This window comes from Gasterosteus aculeatus, chromosome X (assembly GCF_964276395.1).
Source record: "Gasterosteus aculeatus chromosome X, fGasAcu3.hap1.1, whole genome shotgun sequence".
Lineage (NCBI taxonomy): Eukaryota > Metazoa > Chordata > Actinopteri > Perciformes > Gasterosteidae > Gasterosteus > Gasterosteus aculeatus.
In genome coordinates this window covers 5589597-5605205 of record NC_135698.1, presented here as the reverse complement: position 1 = coordinate 5605205, position 15609 = coordinate 5589597, and the positions used below count along the sequence as shown (strand labels likewise).

The 15609-nt window shown below is 43.2% G+C and overlaps 3 protein-coding genes across 3 annotated transcripts; 2 read left to right on the top strand and 1 right to left on the bottom strand.

The window, feature by feature from the left end:
- LOC120809723 (interleukin-17C-like) lies at nt 1-1795 on the top strand. Its single transcript, XM_040163741.2, has 3 exons — nt 1-15; nt 111-346; nt 1475-1795. Exons 1-3 carry the CDS (start codon nt 1-3, stop codon nt 1722-1724), a joined length of 501 nt encoding a protein of 166 aa, XP_040019675.2. The 3' UTR covers nt 1725-1795.
- Nucleotides 1796-3077: 1282 nt separating this feature from the next.
- Nucleotides 3078-11662, bottom strand: utp4 (UTP4 small subunit processome component). Its single transcript, XM_040163137.2, has 16 exons — nt 11203-11662; nt 10693-10881; nt 10478-10562; nt 10284-10373; nt 9948-10159; nt 9659-9830; nt 7915-8006; nt 7229-7325; nt 6950-7014; nt 6256-6372; nt 5991-6147; nt 5274-5380; nt 5102-5197; nt 4788-4973; nt 4578-4688; nt 3078-3555 (listed from the first exon to the last, which is right to left on the bottom strand). Exons 1-16 carry the CDS (start codon nt 11359-11361, stop codon nt 3439-3441), a joined length of 2052 nt encoding a protein of 683 aa, XP_040019071.2. The 5' UTR covers nt 11362-11662; the 3' UTR covers nt 3078-3438.
- On the top strand, nt 11522-15511 carry chtf8 (CTF8, chromosome transmission fidelity factor 8 homolog (S. cerevisiae)). The gene is made up of 3 exons (XM_040163138.2): nt 11522-11703; nt 12095-12218; nt 14454-15511. Exons 1-3 carry the CDS (start codon nt 11684-11686, stop codon nt 14733-14735), a joined length of 426 nt encoding a protein of 141 aa, XP_040019072.1. The 5' UTR covers nt 11522-11683; the 3' UTR covers nt 14736-15511.
- The last annotated feature ends 98 nt before the right edge of the window (nt 15512-15609 follow it).

Here is a 15609-nt window from a genome sequence, read left to right as displayed (position 1 = left end):
ATGGACATAAAGCAGGTGAGAGGGACACACAGGACAGAGCTCATATTGGCTGCATGCACTGCAGCTGTCTGTCTGTCTGACTGTCTTTCTGTCTGTCTGCCCCTTCACAGATTCTCATCTTTGGACTTTGTCTCGTGCCCGTGTGGACGTGCAGGATGAACCGGTGCTACAATGTCAGCGAGCTGCACCAGGCAGCGGAGAGGAAGCTGAGGAGCCACTACCCACAGCCTCACGAGTTCCCGACTGCGGCGTTGTCCAACTCTTTGGCCTCTTGCCCCGTGTCGCTTTTCCCGCAGCAGCCGCCTCAGCACGTCCGAGACAGGTCCCTGTCACCATGGAGATACGTGTGAGTATCATCCTGACGCATGGCTCGCATGTGTTTAATTTCAAACTGATTTTAGACGCAGAACATGTATGACGCCAGTTAACTGCTCAGTTAGGTCCCAGCTGGAAACAAAGACCCGATGGAGACAATTTGAGAATCGAAATAGAAGCGAGAAAAACTCAATGAGCTCTTTAGATAGACATTCATACTGTAGCTCCATCAGGAGGAGTCACAGTTCAAGATCGGCTGCGGAATGTTGTGAGGGCAACCAAGATATCAAATCATGTCAGGTTAAAATATGGAGAACCCATTTGTTAGCATGGGATAGAAATATGCAGCCATAAAACGTAGGCAACATTTATGTAAATATTTAACAACAAATGGCAAGTTCCTCTGGAAGTGGAATTCACATTTGCACAATATTTGCGCATCCCCGTGACCTGTTAGTGCGCGTGCCGTGGCACACCCTGCACCGCTTGGCGCGTGGATGACGCGGTCGCGCTATCGAGAAGGAAAAGTCCCCTCTTCATACAACACTGCTTTGCTGCCACATATCCACTCGGAATGACGTAAATGACGTCACCGAGCAAACTGTGCAGTAATCCCTGACACCGTATCAACAGGCTGTTTGTCGGAGACTGGGAATTTTTCCTCTAGTTTCCGAAGCTTCTTCTGTTTTCTTTCTAAGGAGATCACTGATCAGCTTGGTATTGTTATTGATACCAAACCAAGTGATCCGAGTGTTTCCCCACTGTGCGTCGTGTGCGTTTCAATCGAAGACAAAGCAGTTGTGTTTTATTCAATGTGACCCAGAAAGCAAACCAGCCAACCGGTTCACCCAGTATAAAATATAGACTACACCACTGAAGAAAACCGTACGCTACATGTTAAACGTTCGCATTAAAGTATGTTTCACTCTTGGCTGAGGCCATGATGAGTCCACTTCAAAAGAAAAATGAGCACGTTTATGTCACGTTTAATCGCAGTTGTCAAACTAGATCTCGAAAAAAAACCTTACCGTTAATGTATATTTACTGTTGGTGTAGGAAAAGAAGTTTAGCATTGAAATAAAATGCAGTTTTATGAAAGCATAATCTTAATGGATGTTTCGGGAAAAGCGAATCACCGACTCATCTCATTCGTTTCCAGGCGTGTCACAAAGGAGGATCACTTTCCTTCCAGCTACTCCGAGGCTCAGTGCTTGTGTTCCGGGTGCGTCCTGATCCAGAACAACAAGAATCCGGTGGAGAGCCACGACTACAACTCGCACCCTGTGACGCAGAGCAGGGTGTTCCTCAAGAGGGAGCTGTGCGACGACGGGAGGAGGTACTACCTGAAGCCGGTCACTGTCAAAGTAGCTGTGGGTTGCACCTGCACCCGAGCCAAGAGCTACAACTAACCAGCTCTACCGTTCATGTTGTGTTTGTTCTAAAATGCACCAAGTCCCCTGGAAAGTCTGAACTAGGGGTGTCGGCTCTGATCAATTCATTTTATATATATATATATATATATACATATATATATATATATATACATATATATATATATATATATATACATATATATACATATATATATACATATATATACATATATATACATATACATATACATACACATACATATATATAGCCAAAATCAAAAATTGCAAATGCATCAGAGGGCTTTATAGTCTGTACACACGCGACATCCCCTGTCCAGAAACCCTCACATCTACAGGAAAGACTGAACAGACTGCAACGTAAAAGATGTACAATACATTCAATCCCTATAACAGAAATTGTTCTAATATTGCGAATAGTAAGCCAGGTGTACGCCAAGACCACTGCAGAGACAACCACCCCCAGATATAATCACCATCAGATATAACTACCGTTAGATAACTCCATGATTCTGGATTCGAAGGGCAATGACAGAAACTATATCATCAAGTGACTGAGTTTAACATCAGGAAGTTGCTGATCCTTAAAGTTTTGATCTCCTTAAAACATCAAGTCTTACAAGCTGGCTGGTCTCATCTGTCTTGATAGGTACAATTGAATTGATACAATTGATTAGTGAGCAGACATTGGACAGCTGAGGGAATTTTGGTGCAGCATGCTCACTGATCTTTGACTGAGGTTTGACACAGCCGACACCACTGGGATTATTTCACCAGCCATCTTTTTATTTTCATAATGGATGACATGATACATTTAGAAAAGGTTTGCAGAATTTGTTTACAGCTCTGCCTAGTGTATCCAACATGAATGTTTTCATATTGATGGCATTGTCATCGGAGAAAATTGCTATTGTATAGTTTTTTACAATATTATTTAACTGCGTATAATATCTATTTATGGACTGTTTGGCATGTGACGTGTTTGAGCAATGGAAACATTTAAAATGCTGATTAATGAGTGCATCAAGAAAAAATTGTATGAAGAACATATGTTGAATATATTCAAGGTTTTGTCCCAATGGGACATATGTCTGAAAAAGACAATAGGTTCAGCTTCTTTGAAGCAAAATAAAAGTAAAATGTATTAGAAAGAAGTAATTGTTTTGCTTGCTCATTCAAAGATGATGGTTACTAGGCGGGATTACCAACCTGACACAGTGTAAAAGTCCCAATTATCACTGAGTTTCGGTTATTTCCAGTTAGGGAAGCACGACTTTCCCCTGGGGTTTGACACAAGAGCTGGGTATTCCCACATATTATTCAGGCTTTGTAGTGGTCCTGTCCAACGTGGGGTTTGGTCTTAAAAAACGCTTTTGTGACATTCTGCTTTACTTGAAATTGCAAAAAGAAGGAAAACCAAAATCATACTCAAATACAAAAAAGGACATGGTTACAGTTATTTCTGATTGGATTCTTGCTATACAATAAAGCCAGGCAAGAAAAGTCTCAGCAACAATGCCCAATGTCTCAAACTTTAAAGAAAATATCTTCGACACATAATATCCAAAAGCTTTAATACTAACCAAAGGCACCTTGTGGCGCAGTTCTGCAAACGTAGCTAAACACTGAATTAGTTTTTATTTCATAACTCACAATGTATACATAAAGTAATACATGAATCAATTCAGAATTTTTTTTATCAAAGTCAGTTTTACAAAAGGGGTGAAGACACTTATGTAGCAAACTTCTTCTGGCGAACAGGAGCAGGCAGCTGTGACACGATGTCCAGCAGGGGGCGCTCCACCACCACTAGAGAATGATCCTCCAACAGACTCACACACAGGAGGTGCTGAAAATCAGGAGAACAAACTAAATCAGAAAAATGTTACTGAGTGTAGTTCATTTAAAGAAGTTGAATAAAATAGTTTTAGGCATAGCAATATAAAACCGATATTAGAGAGGGAACTTTGACCTGGTCTTACTACTAATAGGGCAATAACAGGACAGGCTGCAGCGTGTCAGCCGCTCAGCAGAGGGTTATCGGCTGCAATCTGCCGTCCCTCCAGGACTTGTTTGCTTCTAGGACCTTGACGTGAACTAAAAAGATCATAGCCAACCCCTCTCACCCCAGACAAAAACTGTTTGTGCCCCTTCAATCTGGCAGGAGGCTGAGGTCCATCAGGACTAAGACCTCCCGCCACACAAACAGTTTCTTCTTGTCGGCAGTCAGGCTCATCCACAGCCCGGTCCCCCACTGACTGACTCTGACATTCCACCGGTAACTTTCTTTCACACGCACTTTCTGTTCGCTGGTGCACTTTATTTTATTTTTACTTTAATTCCTTTATTTTTAAACTAACCCATAGCCTTATATTACTAACCAAAAGTATTAGATTTCATTTTATTTATCTTGCACTGTTGTCTTGTCGTCCATTGTCGTACTGTCTGCACCAACCGCCAAGTCAAATTCCTCGTATGTCTGACATATTATGGCAATGGATGTTTCCTGATACTAGCGGACTTTGGGACAGTTTAATACATACATACACAAGTTCTCTCTGCATAACAACTCCAGATGCTGATGGGTTTGTGTTCTGCCAGCCAGCTACCAAAGTAACAACAAGTAAAACCACAAGTTCAAAAACTAGTGGTTTTACAATGCATGTTGTTAAAATGACAAATTAAGCACCATTTTAAGCTTTGATTTGGTCTATTTCCCAGACTGAAACATTTGTACACACGATGAGGACGGTCAGAAAATTGATATTCTGACAATAATATCCATTTTGACAGCTTCTGCCTTTCGTTCTTTGTGCTGGACTGGGTCAGAATTGTGGAGGCAGAGTGCCACTGTGCTCAGGGAAACCCTACCTGGAAATCTTTGCATATCTTAAAGCCATGGCTGTGTAGGACCCTATCTGGCTCAGGCAGACTCCTCAGTGTCATCTGATTGTAGAGCACATTCTTAGCTTCAGGGAGGGGCTGCATGTGGAGACAGAACACATAAACATAGCATCACCATTCAGAAATCTGAAAGAGACATAACAGCGATCAAGCACCACTCATTGTTCATCGACATACCAGACTCTTATCGATGATACAGAACATAAACAGGTCCTGCACGATGATGTGAGCTGGATTTTTAGGATTGAAGGTGACATGGGTGATGGGGGTGTCCCTCTCCAGCCATAGGGAGTGCAGTCCTTGTTTCTGCAGCCTCCGACTCCACTCTGTGTACTCCTTCTTCACCAGAGAGTACTCAAAGATCTACACACACACGCACACACACACACACACACACACACACACACACACTTTAGCTTTAACAAACCTTTTGTCGTACTCTTCTCATAAAGGGGAGAGCAGAAGATGAAGGAGTGGAATGCCGTGTTTACCTGCTGGTCAGCATGCACCACTACCAGGTTGCTGGTTGTAGGGTGGATGGCCATGGCAGTGGGACACGAGCCGTACACTGGGACTGTACAATGAAGCTGAAGACGGACAGACATTGGATGTTGTTGCTTTGGCTACAAATTAAGATTTGGCTGAGAGAGAGTTCAAACTGACCTTCAGCTTGTCGAGGTTGTAGACATGGACCTCACAGTCCGTGTTAGCTGTAGCGAGCCATTTGCCGTTATCACTGGCAGACAGCAAGTGCACCGGCTGTCTGCAGCCTGGAGAGCACACACAGGGGACTGGGTTTAGTGACTTGGCACTTTATGCAAACAGATTCAGTGTAGTAAATGTACATTTGTGAAAAAATTGAATAAACTTGCTCAAGGGGTTCCAAAGATTGGTACCCCCCAATGTCTAAACCATGGTTACACCCTTGAAGCCAACCACGGTTAACTCTACATTTCCCAGCACAGTGGATGATTCTGAGCTACCAAACTTTTCAGTTAAGGCGCGCTCACACAACCGCCGTGCAAATTATTTGCGCTGCGAGTAGGAGAGTGTCCTGCTTGTATTTTGAGCGTCTCTTTGAAACCATATGAATTATTTCAAACGTATCTTAAATGAACCGCATGAACGAGATTTTATTTTTTTCCAGGCCTGAAATGACCATTTTAAAATTACATGACCGTACCAGGTTTTCTATGACCGTACGAACACTGTTATAAGATTTAGTTTTTGAAAGAAAATCAAACTTCTAATTGTGATTAATGAATGTCAAAATCAGATTTAATCTATTGGGAGCCCCAATATAAAGTGATTACTTTTCTTGACAAAGTCAAATGAGTCAAATACTCACGACTCTACGTCACAGATGCACCTCAGACTCACCATACTTGGCTTTAAGGGTACCGAGGTATTTGCACTCCGGCTCATTGAGGGCAACAACAACGACGGAGGAATTGCTGGAGGACGCAAACAGTTTGGAGGAGTCGGTGGAGAAGCAGAGCTGGTGGGCAGGACGTAGGTCCTTTGGTAGTTTGGACACCTGGAGGGAGGAAGGACACTGAGCTTCATTGTCGCCCTCATAACGGGACATTTTGCTCATTGGGAATGAGTGATCCTCAGGGTAGAAGACGGGTGATGAGACACCCACCTTGCAGATGCTTATGCTGCCATTCAGTAGTCTGTAGAGACGGAAACTGGTGACAGTAGAGTATGCCAGCCAGCCACCGCACGGAGACAAAGCACTGCAGCAGATGTGATCCTCTCCCTGCAGAGACCAGCACAGTCAGCGCCCTGCGTCCATATGCTCACAACTCAAGAGGAAATATGACAGGTACAAAACAACCAAGGAGAGATGGATGTACACATAATGTATCTTGTTGCAGTGGAATAATGTGAAAAGCTTATCATACAAAGACAACAGTGTGAGAAAGTCGATTAGTTTGTCTCATCTGCAGCACTATTTTAATAAATATGCAACTAAACTACCAATGTTAGAGGCAGTTAGCATCAATATGCTAGTAGTAGTAGTTTTACTTGTCTTTACTATCTCGAACACATTTCTGGGACAAATGTCTTGGTTATTATTATTATTATTATGTTGACAGCAGCATGAACCTCTAAAGCCTCAACAAGGCCTTTAAAACCACTCAAGTATGAACAGCTAGGTGGCGTTTTTGCCTTCATACTGTGGTGTTGCTGGAAACATTTCTTAAGTTGAGTAATTAGAATTGAATGAAGAATAAAATATGGCAGAGTGCATATGATTTGGTTAAAGCACATCACCATATTGCCGGAGCACTAGTTCCTACTAGTGCAACATAGTGGATTAACAGTGAACACACCTTCCTCTTCAGCTGGATCAGTTTCTCTGGTCCCCTCTTCACAGGAAGACTGCCGCCAGGCTTTCCTGTCATCACACAGTAGATAACACAGTAGTAACTACCCCTTTTCACTTTCACAAAATCTTCTTTAGTCGACACCACCTTCACAGGCCTTGCATTCTACACGGTGGAGGTGTGGACGCGTAGCGAACGAGAGAATGTGCCCCCCCACGCACCTTTCAGAAGCTGTAACACTGGGGGAAACAACACTATGGATGTGGGTAGGCATGTTTTACTCACCATATCCATCACTTTCCCCTAGTCTCCACAGCTCCAAATGATCAGGGAACTGGAAGAGCAGCACACCTGCTTTCTTTGCACAACAGACCAGGCTTCTCTACAGGAACACAGGCAGAGGGAAGCCAGTCAACATGGGAGCAGCGCAGTCCTAGCTCTGTGCACGCTCTGTAGTGCGAGCGCCAACTTGAACGTACTCTTAGGTGGGTTATTCTACCAAAGAAATGAACTGAGAAGAATCAAGACGACAATGTATGATTTGCACAGTACATTCAGTAGTGATCACATCCATTCACCTTTTCCTCTCATTTCTATTACGTTTTTCATCATGTTGCAGCATTCTGCAATAATTGTTAGCGCCCCCCCAAAGACACACACAGCATGGCCAAAAGGATGTCTCCTCACACATGGCCCTTTGCCAGAGTCCTAGTGGCAGATTCTCACCTTTACCCTGTTGTAACCTACCTGTTAAAATGTTAGCTAGATTAGCAGTGCTACTGTTGTAAGCACCGTCAGCCACTTTATATAGGTAAATAGTTATACTCTGTATTGATGGTTGCACAGACTTTTTAAGTCAATATGCATTGGATGTTTTATCAACATGGAACCCCACCACTTATACAATCCCATTCAGATGTCAACATGGAATCAATCACAAAAAAGACAGGGAAAGGAGAGTTTGTACTCACATGTGGGAAAGACACTTTGCGAATGGCTGACTCCCGTGTGTTCTTCTCCACCTTGTCCAAAAGGGGGCGCACTACCAGCTGGGTGTCCATACCTAACAGGATAAAAAACATCATCTTATACGACGAGTTTCTTTCAGACTGTATACTTCATTGTCCAGTAAATGCGCTTGTGTTTAAGTCATGGCTAAAACATACAAGAATGAGTTATGTATGTGCAGTTACATGACATGAGAAGGCATATTCAACCCGCCAACGGTTTCAATGATGCTCTTGCATTAAAATAATATTGGATAATCAATACCTTTCTGTTCATCCAATTAGACAAGGAGTGACACCTGATCATTGTATGGGTCTGTCAAAAGGGACCAAAGACACCACATCTGGACGCCTCGGTTTATTCACGTTGTTGTTCCCAGAAAGTGGTCTCATAGCACGTGGTCAGAAAGGCACGTCACACAGGCTGTGATCGAATGAAAGCTGTGATCGATCACGTCTCTGGGCCAGTCAACACAACAAATTGCATTTGCGTGTGGGAAAATAATCTGAGTGAGGCCCACATATGCACACATAAAATCATACACTGGGCTGTCACAATATCAAATTTTAGTTGTGCGATTATTATTGCACCAACATTTATTGCGATATTATGGCAATTTTCTGACCATTTTATGCCACTGATAACATAATGACAATATAATAGCATAGTAATAAAAGTAAAAAGAGCGTTATCTTTGTCAGAATGGTTAGACATTACAATCGGAATGTGAAAAAATATATCTTATATGAATGAAACAAAATAATAATAAAAATAATAAGTGAAAGGGACACGGAGCAGCCCGATGCAGCCGAAGCATCGGGCTTGGTGCGATGCGGTCGGGTTCGGGAAAAGGTGTCCAGCGGAAGTTTAATCCGGGGCTTCGACCGCCGACAAGGCTTCTCTGCAGGAAGAGACGGAGCGGCTCGGTCCCGTTTTTCTTGTCCTTTTACCGTGCACGGCAGTTTCGCCGACCAGCGAACACAGAGCACGCGACTACTACTACCCCCGTCGGTCGTTCCGCCCGCAACGACTACTACACCCGGACCTTCTCGACCGGTCCGCAAAATATTGTCTGACATCAAAACGGTCCGTGAGGTAAAAACGGTTGGGGACCACTGCTTTACGGAGTCTCACATTTCCACATTTTCATAGCACAATACCGCCATTATTAAAACGAAGAATGTTTACGTGAGAACGGATAAGATTGAAGAGCTTTTGTCAGAAGAAATGCGGATATATGACCACTTCTACAACCCGCCAGTGGCTGACTAGAAGGACGCGCTGATGGCCTCTGATTCATGGAGGGAGATCTCCGCAAACGTCGGTTTGCCGGTCGAGGGGTGAACAAAGTTGTGGAGGAAAATACGGGACAAATGTGTCCGTGATGAAAAGCAGCAGCGGCGATGCACGAGGCAATAAAGTCTATGATAAATAAATTTAAAAAACAACGACTTCCACATTGAAACGAGTGGGTCGACACAACGGTGCGTAAAGACGCATACGCCAGCCGTAAGCTCCGCCTCCTCTTTCCACAAGGAAAAAGCACAGAGGCAGCGCAACTTAAATGTTGTTGACGTTCATTTATATGTAAAATGAATATTGCAGCACCAAAAATGATTGCACATGATTTCAGATAGTGTGCGCTATGTCATCTTATCGCATATTGCGACAGGCCTATCACACACCAACAGCAGTATTGATACTCACCTCCAGACACCACAGCAGTTTCAGTATGGGCGAGTGCCCTCACATCATGAGAGTGGTTTTTAAAGGTCCTAGTTCGGACCCAATCTTTATCCAGCCGGTCCACAGTAGAGGAGAGGAACTGAAACTGGACGACTGTGCCCTCTGACGTCCCGGCTACCAGACTGCTCTCATCCTGTTCAATATTAAACAAGTTGATGTTGGATTCTCTGGGGATGGGTACTTTAAACTGCCCTCAAGCCATTGGTCATGTAATGTTTCCTGATACCAATACTTTTGGTTGCACACTCACCTGTGAAACAGACAGAGCTAGAACGTCCCACTTGGTGATCAGGTGAGTTCTGATCAAAGTTCCGTTGAGTCCATCCCAGATCTGGACCTTTCCTGCAGAGTCACTGCTAATGATGGTGTAGTCCGAAAGGAAGGCAATGCTCCAAACCACCACCTCTTTGCTCTTTGATGCTCCGGCACCTCTGTCCACCACCAGCCTGTGTGTGGCGCGGCCTAAAGTCCACCAGATCACACCAACATTAACACAAGTTTACAGTCACATTGATTGGGATATTGTATGCAACTAATGGTTGTGAGCTCTGTGCCAATAGTTGAGGATCTAGTAAGGTCTACTTACCCGTCTCAGCATCAAAGATTCGGATCATGTCCATCATGCCCGCAGCAATCAGTGTACCAGAGGGATGCCAGGAGAGAGATATAATGCGACCTAGAAAATCACATAGAAAAACATCATAATGCACCCCCTGTCTCCCCAGACAGCTGTGTGTCAACAGGGAAAAAACATGCTTGAATAGCAGCTTAGTCATTCACCTCTTTGCCTGTCAAGGTTCCTCTGAAACTGAATCCTCTCCTTCAATACTTCAAACATCTTCACTGTCCCATCCTCACAACCCACCTGACAAGGAAAACATCGATTCAATAAATAATCAAGGGCCGAAGGCTGGATGAAGCCTCCTCGAACTCAATTCCCTCTATTTGAGCATCAACCGTAGAATAAATGGAATATCCACATTGTCAGAACTCACCGCTAACAGGGTTCCCTGGCTGTTGACACCAATGGTCCAGATGGGTCCTCCGTAGGCGTCCACTGTGTACCTGGGCCTCAGGTTCTCCAGGTCGTACTCTGTGATCTCTCCATTCAATCCAGCACTGAACAGACGTGGGCCTACCCAACACAAAGCCTCCACAGCCCTGCCGTCGTGTCCCGGGAGGACCTGTGCATCAGAACCACAGTCAGCTGTGGAGCTTATAGATGGATGTAAACTGTATTTACCCCGAGGGCCTCACACACATCTCTGGCAAAAGAATGCAAAGCTCCATGGACAAATCAAGCAGTTTACAAAAGGCCATTGAAGGAGAATGCGAGTTGATTTTAGCTTTGAGTAGGTTCGTCCTTCTGTTAAGAGGACGGCGACACGTAAGTTAGTCCTTTTACCATTCAATCAGACTGTATAGACCATAATCACAATGTGTACACAAGCAAAGTACTGTCCCTCACAGCTGACACAGTGCACATGAAGGGGTCCGTACGTCACCTTTTCTTGGAAGTAGTTGTCAGAGAAGTTGAAGATCTCCAGAGCTCCGTCAGCCCGGGCCAGCGCGAGCCGCTCCGTGCGCGTGCTGAACGCCATGGCTCTGATAGCGGAGGGCATGTAGTCGAAGAAGCGGATCCGGTGCACTTTGAATTCACCCATTTGGACTATGAAGATGAACACAAACCAGAGGCTCTGTCCGAGCCTAACAGCTATTATCGTTAACGTTAACTATTCAGACTCCAACAAGGCGATCAAACAGCGCACCGGACACGGGACAATCTGCCTTCAACGGCACACGCTGGAAAACACCAGAGGCCACGTTGAGAAACTTTGAACCGGTAATGAATCACCAAACGGGGAAAAGAAACGGAAATGCGTCATCGGAGTGCGACAACTGGCACTGCGCGGGAAATGGTTCCATGCTGCTGGTCGGAGCGCCACAGCGCCGTGCTGCCATCACGTAAAGTCTGCTGACGGGACAATGGTGCAAATATTCATACGGTAAGATATTTGCGTTTTCCTTGTGTCTAATCTTTATTACAAATGGCTTAAATTATACACAAGTCTTCATTAACACATAATAATGCACATAACTTACATTTTTCAAACATTAGAAATGCTTTACTGACATGTTATATTTTGGCACACGTGTATAGAATTTTGCTCCGAATGTTGCACCCTTTCATATAAAAACCAGTACACCAATGACGATTATCATTGGTGATGTTTGGTTTTCTCATACAATGCACCCAAAACAAATCAGGAAATATATATATATCTTATCTATCTCTTTTTAAAAAATGGAATTATTGTCGCATAACAGGATTGAACAGTGTGAACTGAATAGGGATTTTATGTCAGTTGATGGTGAGGGGGTCTCTCTGCTCCTCAGGGGCAGTGCGGATGGCACCAGTCCTCCTGAGTGGCTCATGGTGGAACTGCAGGGAGAAATGGTTTCCAGACATGACTCTGGTCTGGCAGGCAATGTGATGGGAGACCTGCTCTACACCAAAGAGGTGACCCACTTTTCCTATTTCTAGCTTTAGGGACATTTAAATTAAACTGTTCAAACCAGACAACCACATGTGTGTTGGTCTGTGCACAGGATTTTGTTTTAGAGACGATGGTGAAGCTAATAAATTGAGGCCTGAAGTGATCTTAGAGAAGATCAAAGGTCCTTCACATTTTTGAAATGTATTCTTGCGTGAGGGAGGATGGCTTTTTTTTTTCTATAACCCCATTTTGTTTTCATGGGTTTGTGCCGCAAGTAACCAAGAACTATTTCAGTAAAAGCTAATCTGTTTATTAATTTGCGGATTAATTATTTGGTTGTATCAAATGACGGGAAATTGCAACATTCTCCTATGAGAGTCAGAATGTTATATCTCACATTTTGGTCAACCAAAAAATATCCAAAGATATTAGCAATATCATAGAAGCAAAGGGACATCCGAAATCCTAACAATAGAGAATCGTTGTTTATTTTGCCAATTAAGTTTTTTGTCGATCAAATGCTCTATAAATCAACTGTGTTTTCACTAATTAGAATAAAGTAAGTATAGCTCTTTCCCAAAGGCAAACTCTTTGTACGTATCCAGGGTCTTTAGAGAATACTTACGAAGAGCAAGTCGTCAGTCCAAGAATACCTGCATTTCTCCGGTTAAAGGCGTTGTGGCTCAGCCACTAGTGTACAACCGGGCCTCCTCACGGCTCTGAACACTGAGATGTGTGATAGGCCACTACCGCCCAACAATGCTAATAGATCAAACAGAGCTCATGACAGATCTAACTGTAGGGCCAAGTTGAGACCAGCTGCGGCTGGACTCAACGCTGAGGTCTGGGATATATGCATTTAAGTTACTACATATATGCAAACTTATTGCGCTTAGATTCAAATGTTTTTCTCTACCAGGACCTGTACACTGTGCTGTTTCCCCCCTACTTTGTGTGATGTAACTTATGAAACTCCAAATGTTTTCATATTTTCTGTAAATGGGACTTTTTCTTTTATAATGTAGTTATTATGTTTTACTCCTTTGTGTCTTTACTCTGCTTTCTTATGCCCCATCTCAAAATAATAAATGCTTGAGCTGAAATTTAAACTATTACTCAATTGATAAATCCTTTTTTTGGGGACTTTTTGGAGACAAAAAAAAAAAACAGGTGACCGACACTGATTCTAATTTCTAATTGGGATGATTTACTGCAGTTCTTTTTGTCATGTAATATAATAATAAATTAATATCTTTGTTTTGGGCAGTTGATCTGCCAAAACAAGCTAATTGTAAGCATCACCCTAGGCTCTACTAACCTTGACAAGACTGAAGTTATTTTCCTTTCAGAGAAAGTCTCACTAACAACCCAACTCCACCCTGACTGCTAGGAACCTCGGTGTAACACCCACAGTTCCTGTATATAGATGCTGCACAACATCAGGAGAAGGCGCCACAGGCTCTGGTGATCTCACACTGTGGCTACTGTAACACTCTCCTAGCAGGTCTACCTGATAGTGCCGTTCAACCTCTGCAACTCATCCAGAATGCAGCAGCTCGACTGGTTTTAACCTGAATTCACCCACACTCCTCCGCTCCCTTCACTGGTTACTAGTGGCTGCCCGCATCCGGTTCAGAACATTGGTATTTTAGCACTGCGGTGCCAACGGATCAGGTCCTGTCTGCATCCAGAACATGGTCAAATTTTGGGTTCATGCACGCTTACTCTGTACCGGTCAATCTTGTCTTGCTTGTTGCTCCCTCACAGAAAACTAAACACTCAACATCCCGACTGTTTGCTGTTTGCTTCTAAATGGTGGAATGAGGACAGCAGACAGCTTCTGACGCAAACTGACAGTCACACCTCTGCAGACTATACCTGGACCAGTACTTTATTAGCACTTACAATGGCACTTACTTTATAGCACTTTGTAGTTTGGCTTTCTTGAAGAATTTGAACTTTCTTGTTCTGGTTCTGTTCCTTCTTGATTTGAAGGCACTTATTGTAAGTCCCTTTGGATAAAAGCTTCAGCTAAACAGAAAATGAACTTAATGAATTAAAATGTACACATTTTTGCCAATTTCATGGATCAGGAAAATAACCAACAGACTAATAGACGATGCAAATAGTTGGATTTAGTCCTACATGTAGCTTTTTTGCCAACTGTTGTTTTCAAGGCTCAATATGTATGTTTATTTACCTCTAAAGTCCGTAGAACTTGTCTGTCCTCATCATCTGTTTCTTTCTTCTTCCTGCAGGGGACGCCAGTGCTTATAGTTGGACATCATATTCTCTATGGAAAGCAGCTCAAACTGGAGAAACCCTTTGCCATCCTCACCAAGCATTCCGGCCATTTGCAGGATACCCTGGGCAGCCATGACAACGACAATAGCAGCAGGGATGTCACACACGTAGCTATGGAAACAAACCAGCAGGGACCCACCTCCACCTCCTACACTGTGTCCGCCCTCATCACACGGAAGCTGATCTTTAAGACACGCCCGAAACCCATCATCACCAATGTACCCAAGAAGGTGTAGCTTGACAGGGTTTCCTCACTGGGTCAGACCAACTGATCGCTCTCCCCTGCTGGAAGTTTACTTCAGCTAGTGTTACCCTTCGTTTGGAGTATCAGATATTTGTTTTACAAATGGTAAATACATCTTACTGATCGTTACTGCCAAACTTTGGCCTGAACTGATTCCCAGAGGGACTTTGAGATTTGTATAAAAAGCTTAAAATCCCATGACAGTCTAATTGCTCTTTTAACACTTATATTTTCTATAAAAATTTCTTTAAAAATAATGAAGGGTTTTTTATTCACAAATGAAATCACCAGCTGCAGATGTAGATGTAGTCTTATTGACACTGTGTGTTGCTCCATTTCTGATGCAAAACCTGATATTGTCACATGACTATAATCCTCAGATTGAGTAAAAAAAATGCACAAATATTTATAGCTGTCAATTGCTTTACTCATTTTTTAAACAATGACAACCAGGACTAGCAGTGGACCAGAACTCCAGTAGAAATTGACTGCTAAATCCCCACATTTATACTTAGTCAAAAAGGGTATCCCGTTTTGCACTTAATAAAGTTGAAAGACCAATTCATTAGTTCCACACCATCCAAAAGACACCTGTGTCTCTTCAAATCCACGGCTCCTGTTTGTAATGCAAGAGAATATACAAGACCGTTGCAATATGGCATTCTTTTCTTTGCTAATGTTTAATTGTTGAGCAATATCAAAGTGTGAAATTCAATGACTTGTACTGATCCATGTTAACCTTTAAGAAAATAAAGTTTATTGAAGTGAGTTCATCCTAGAGAAGTACAACAGTGATTTTCATACAGCAATTCCCTTCACTGTTTTTGCTGAATGGGTGAACTAGTTAGAAGTAGGCTGCAGTGCGG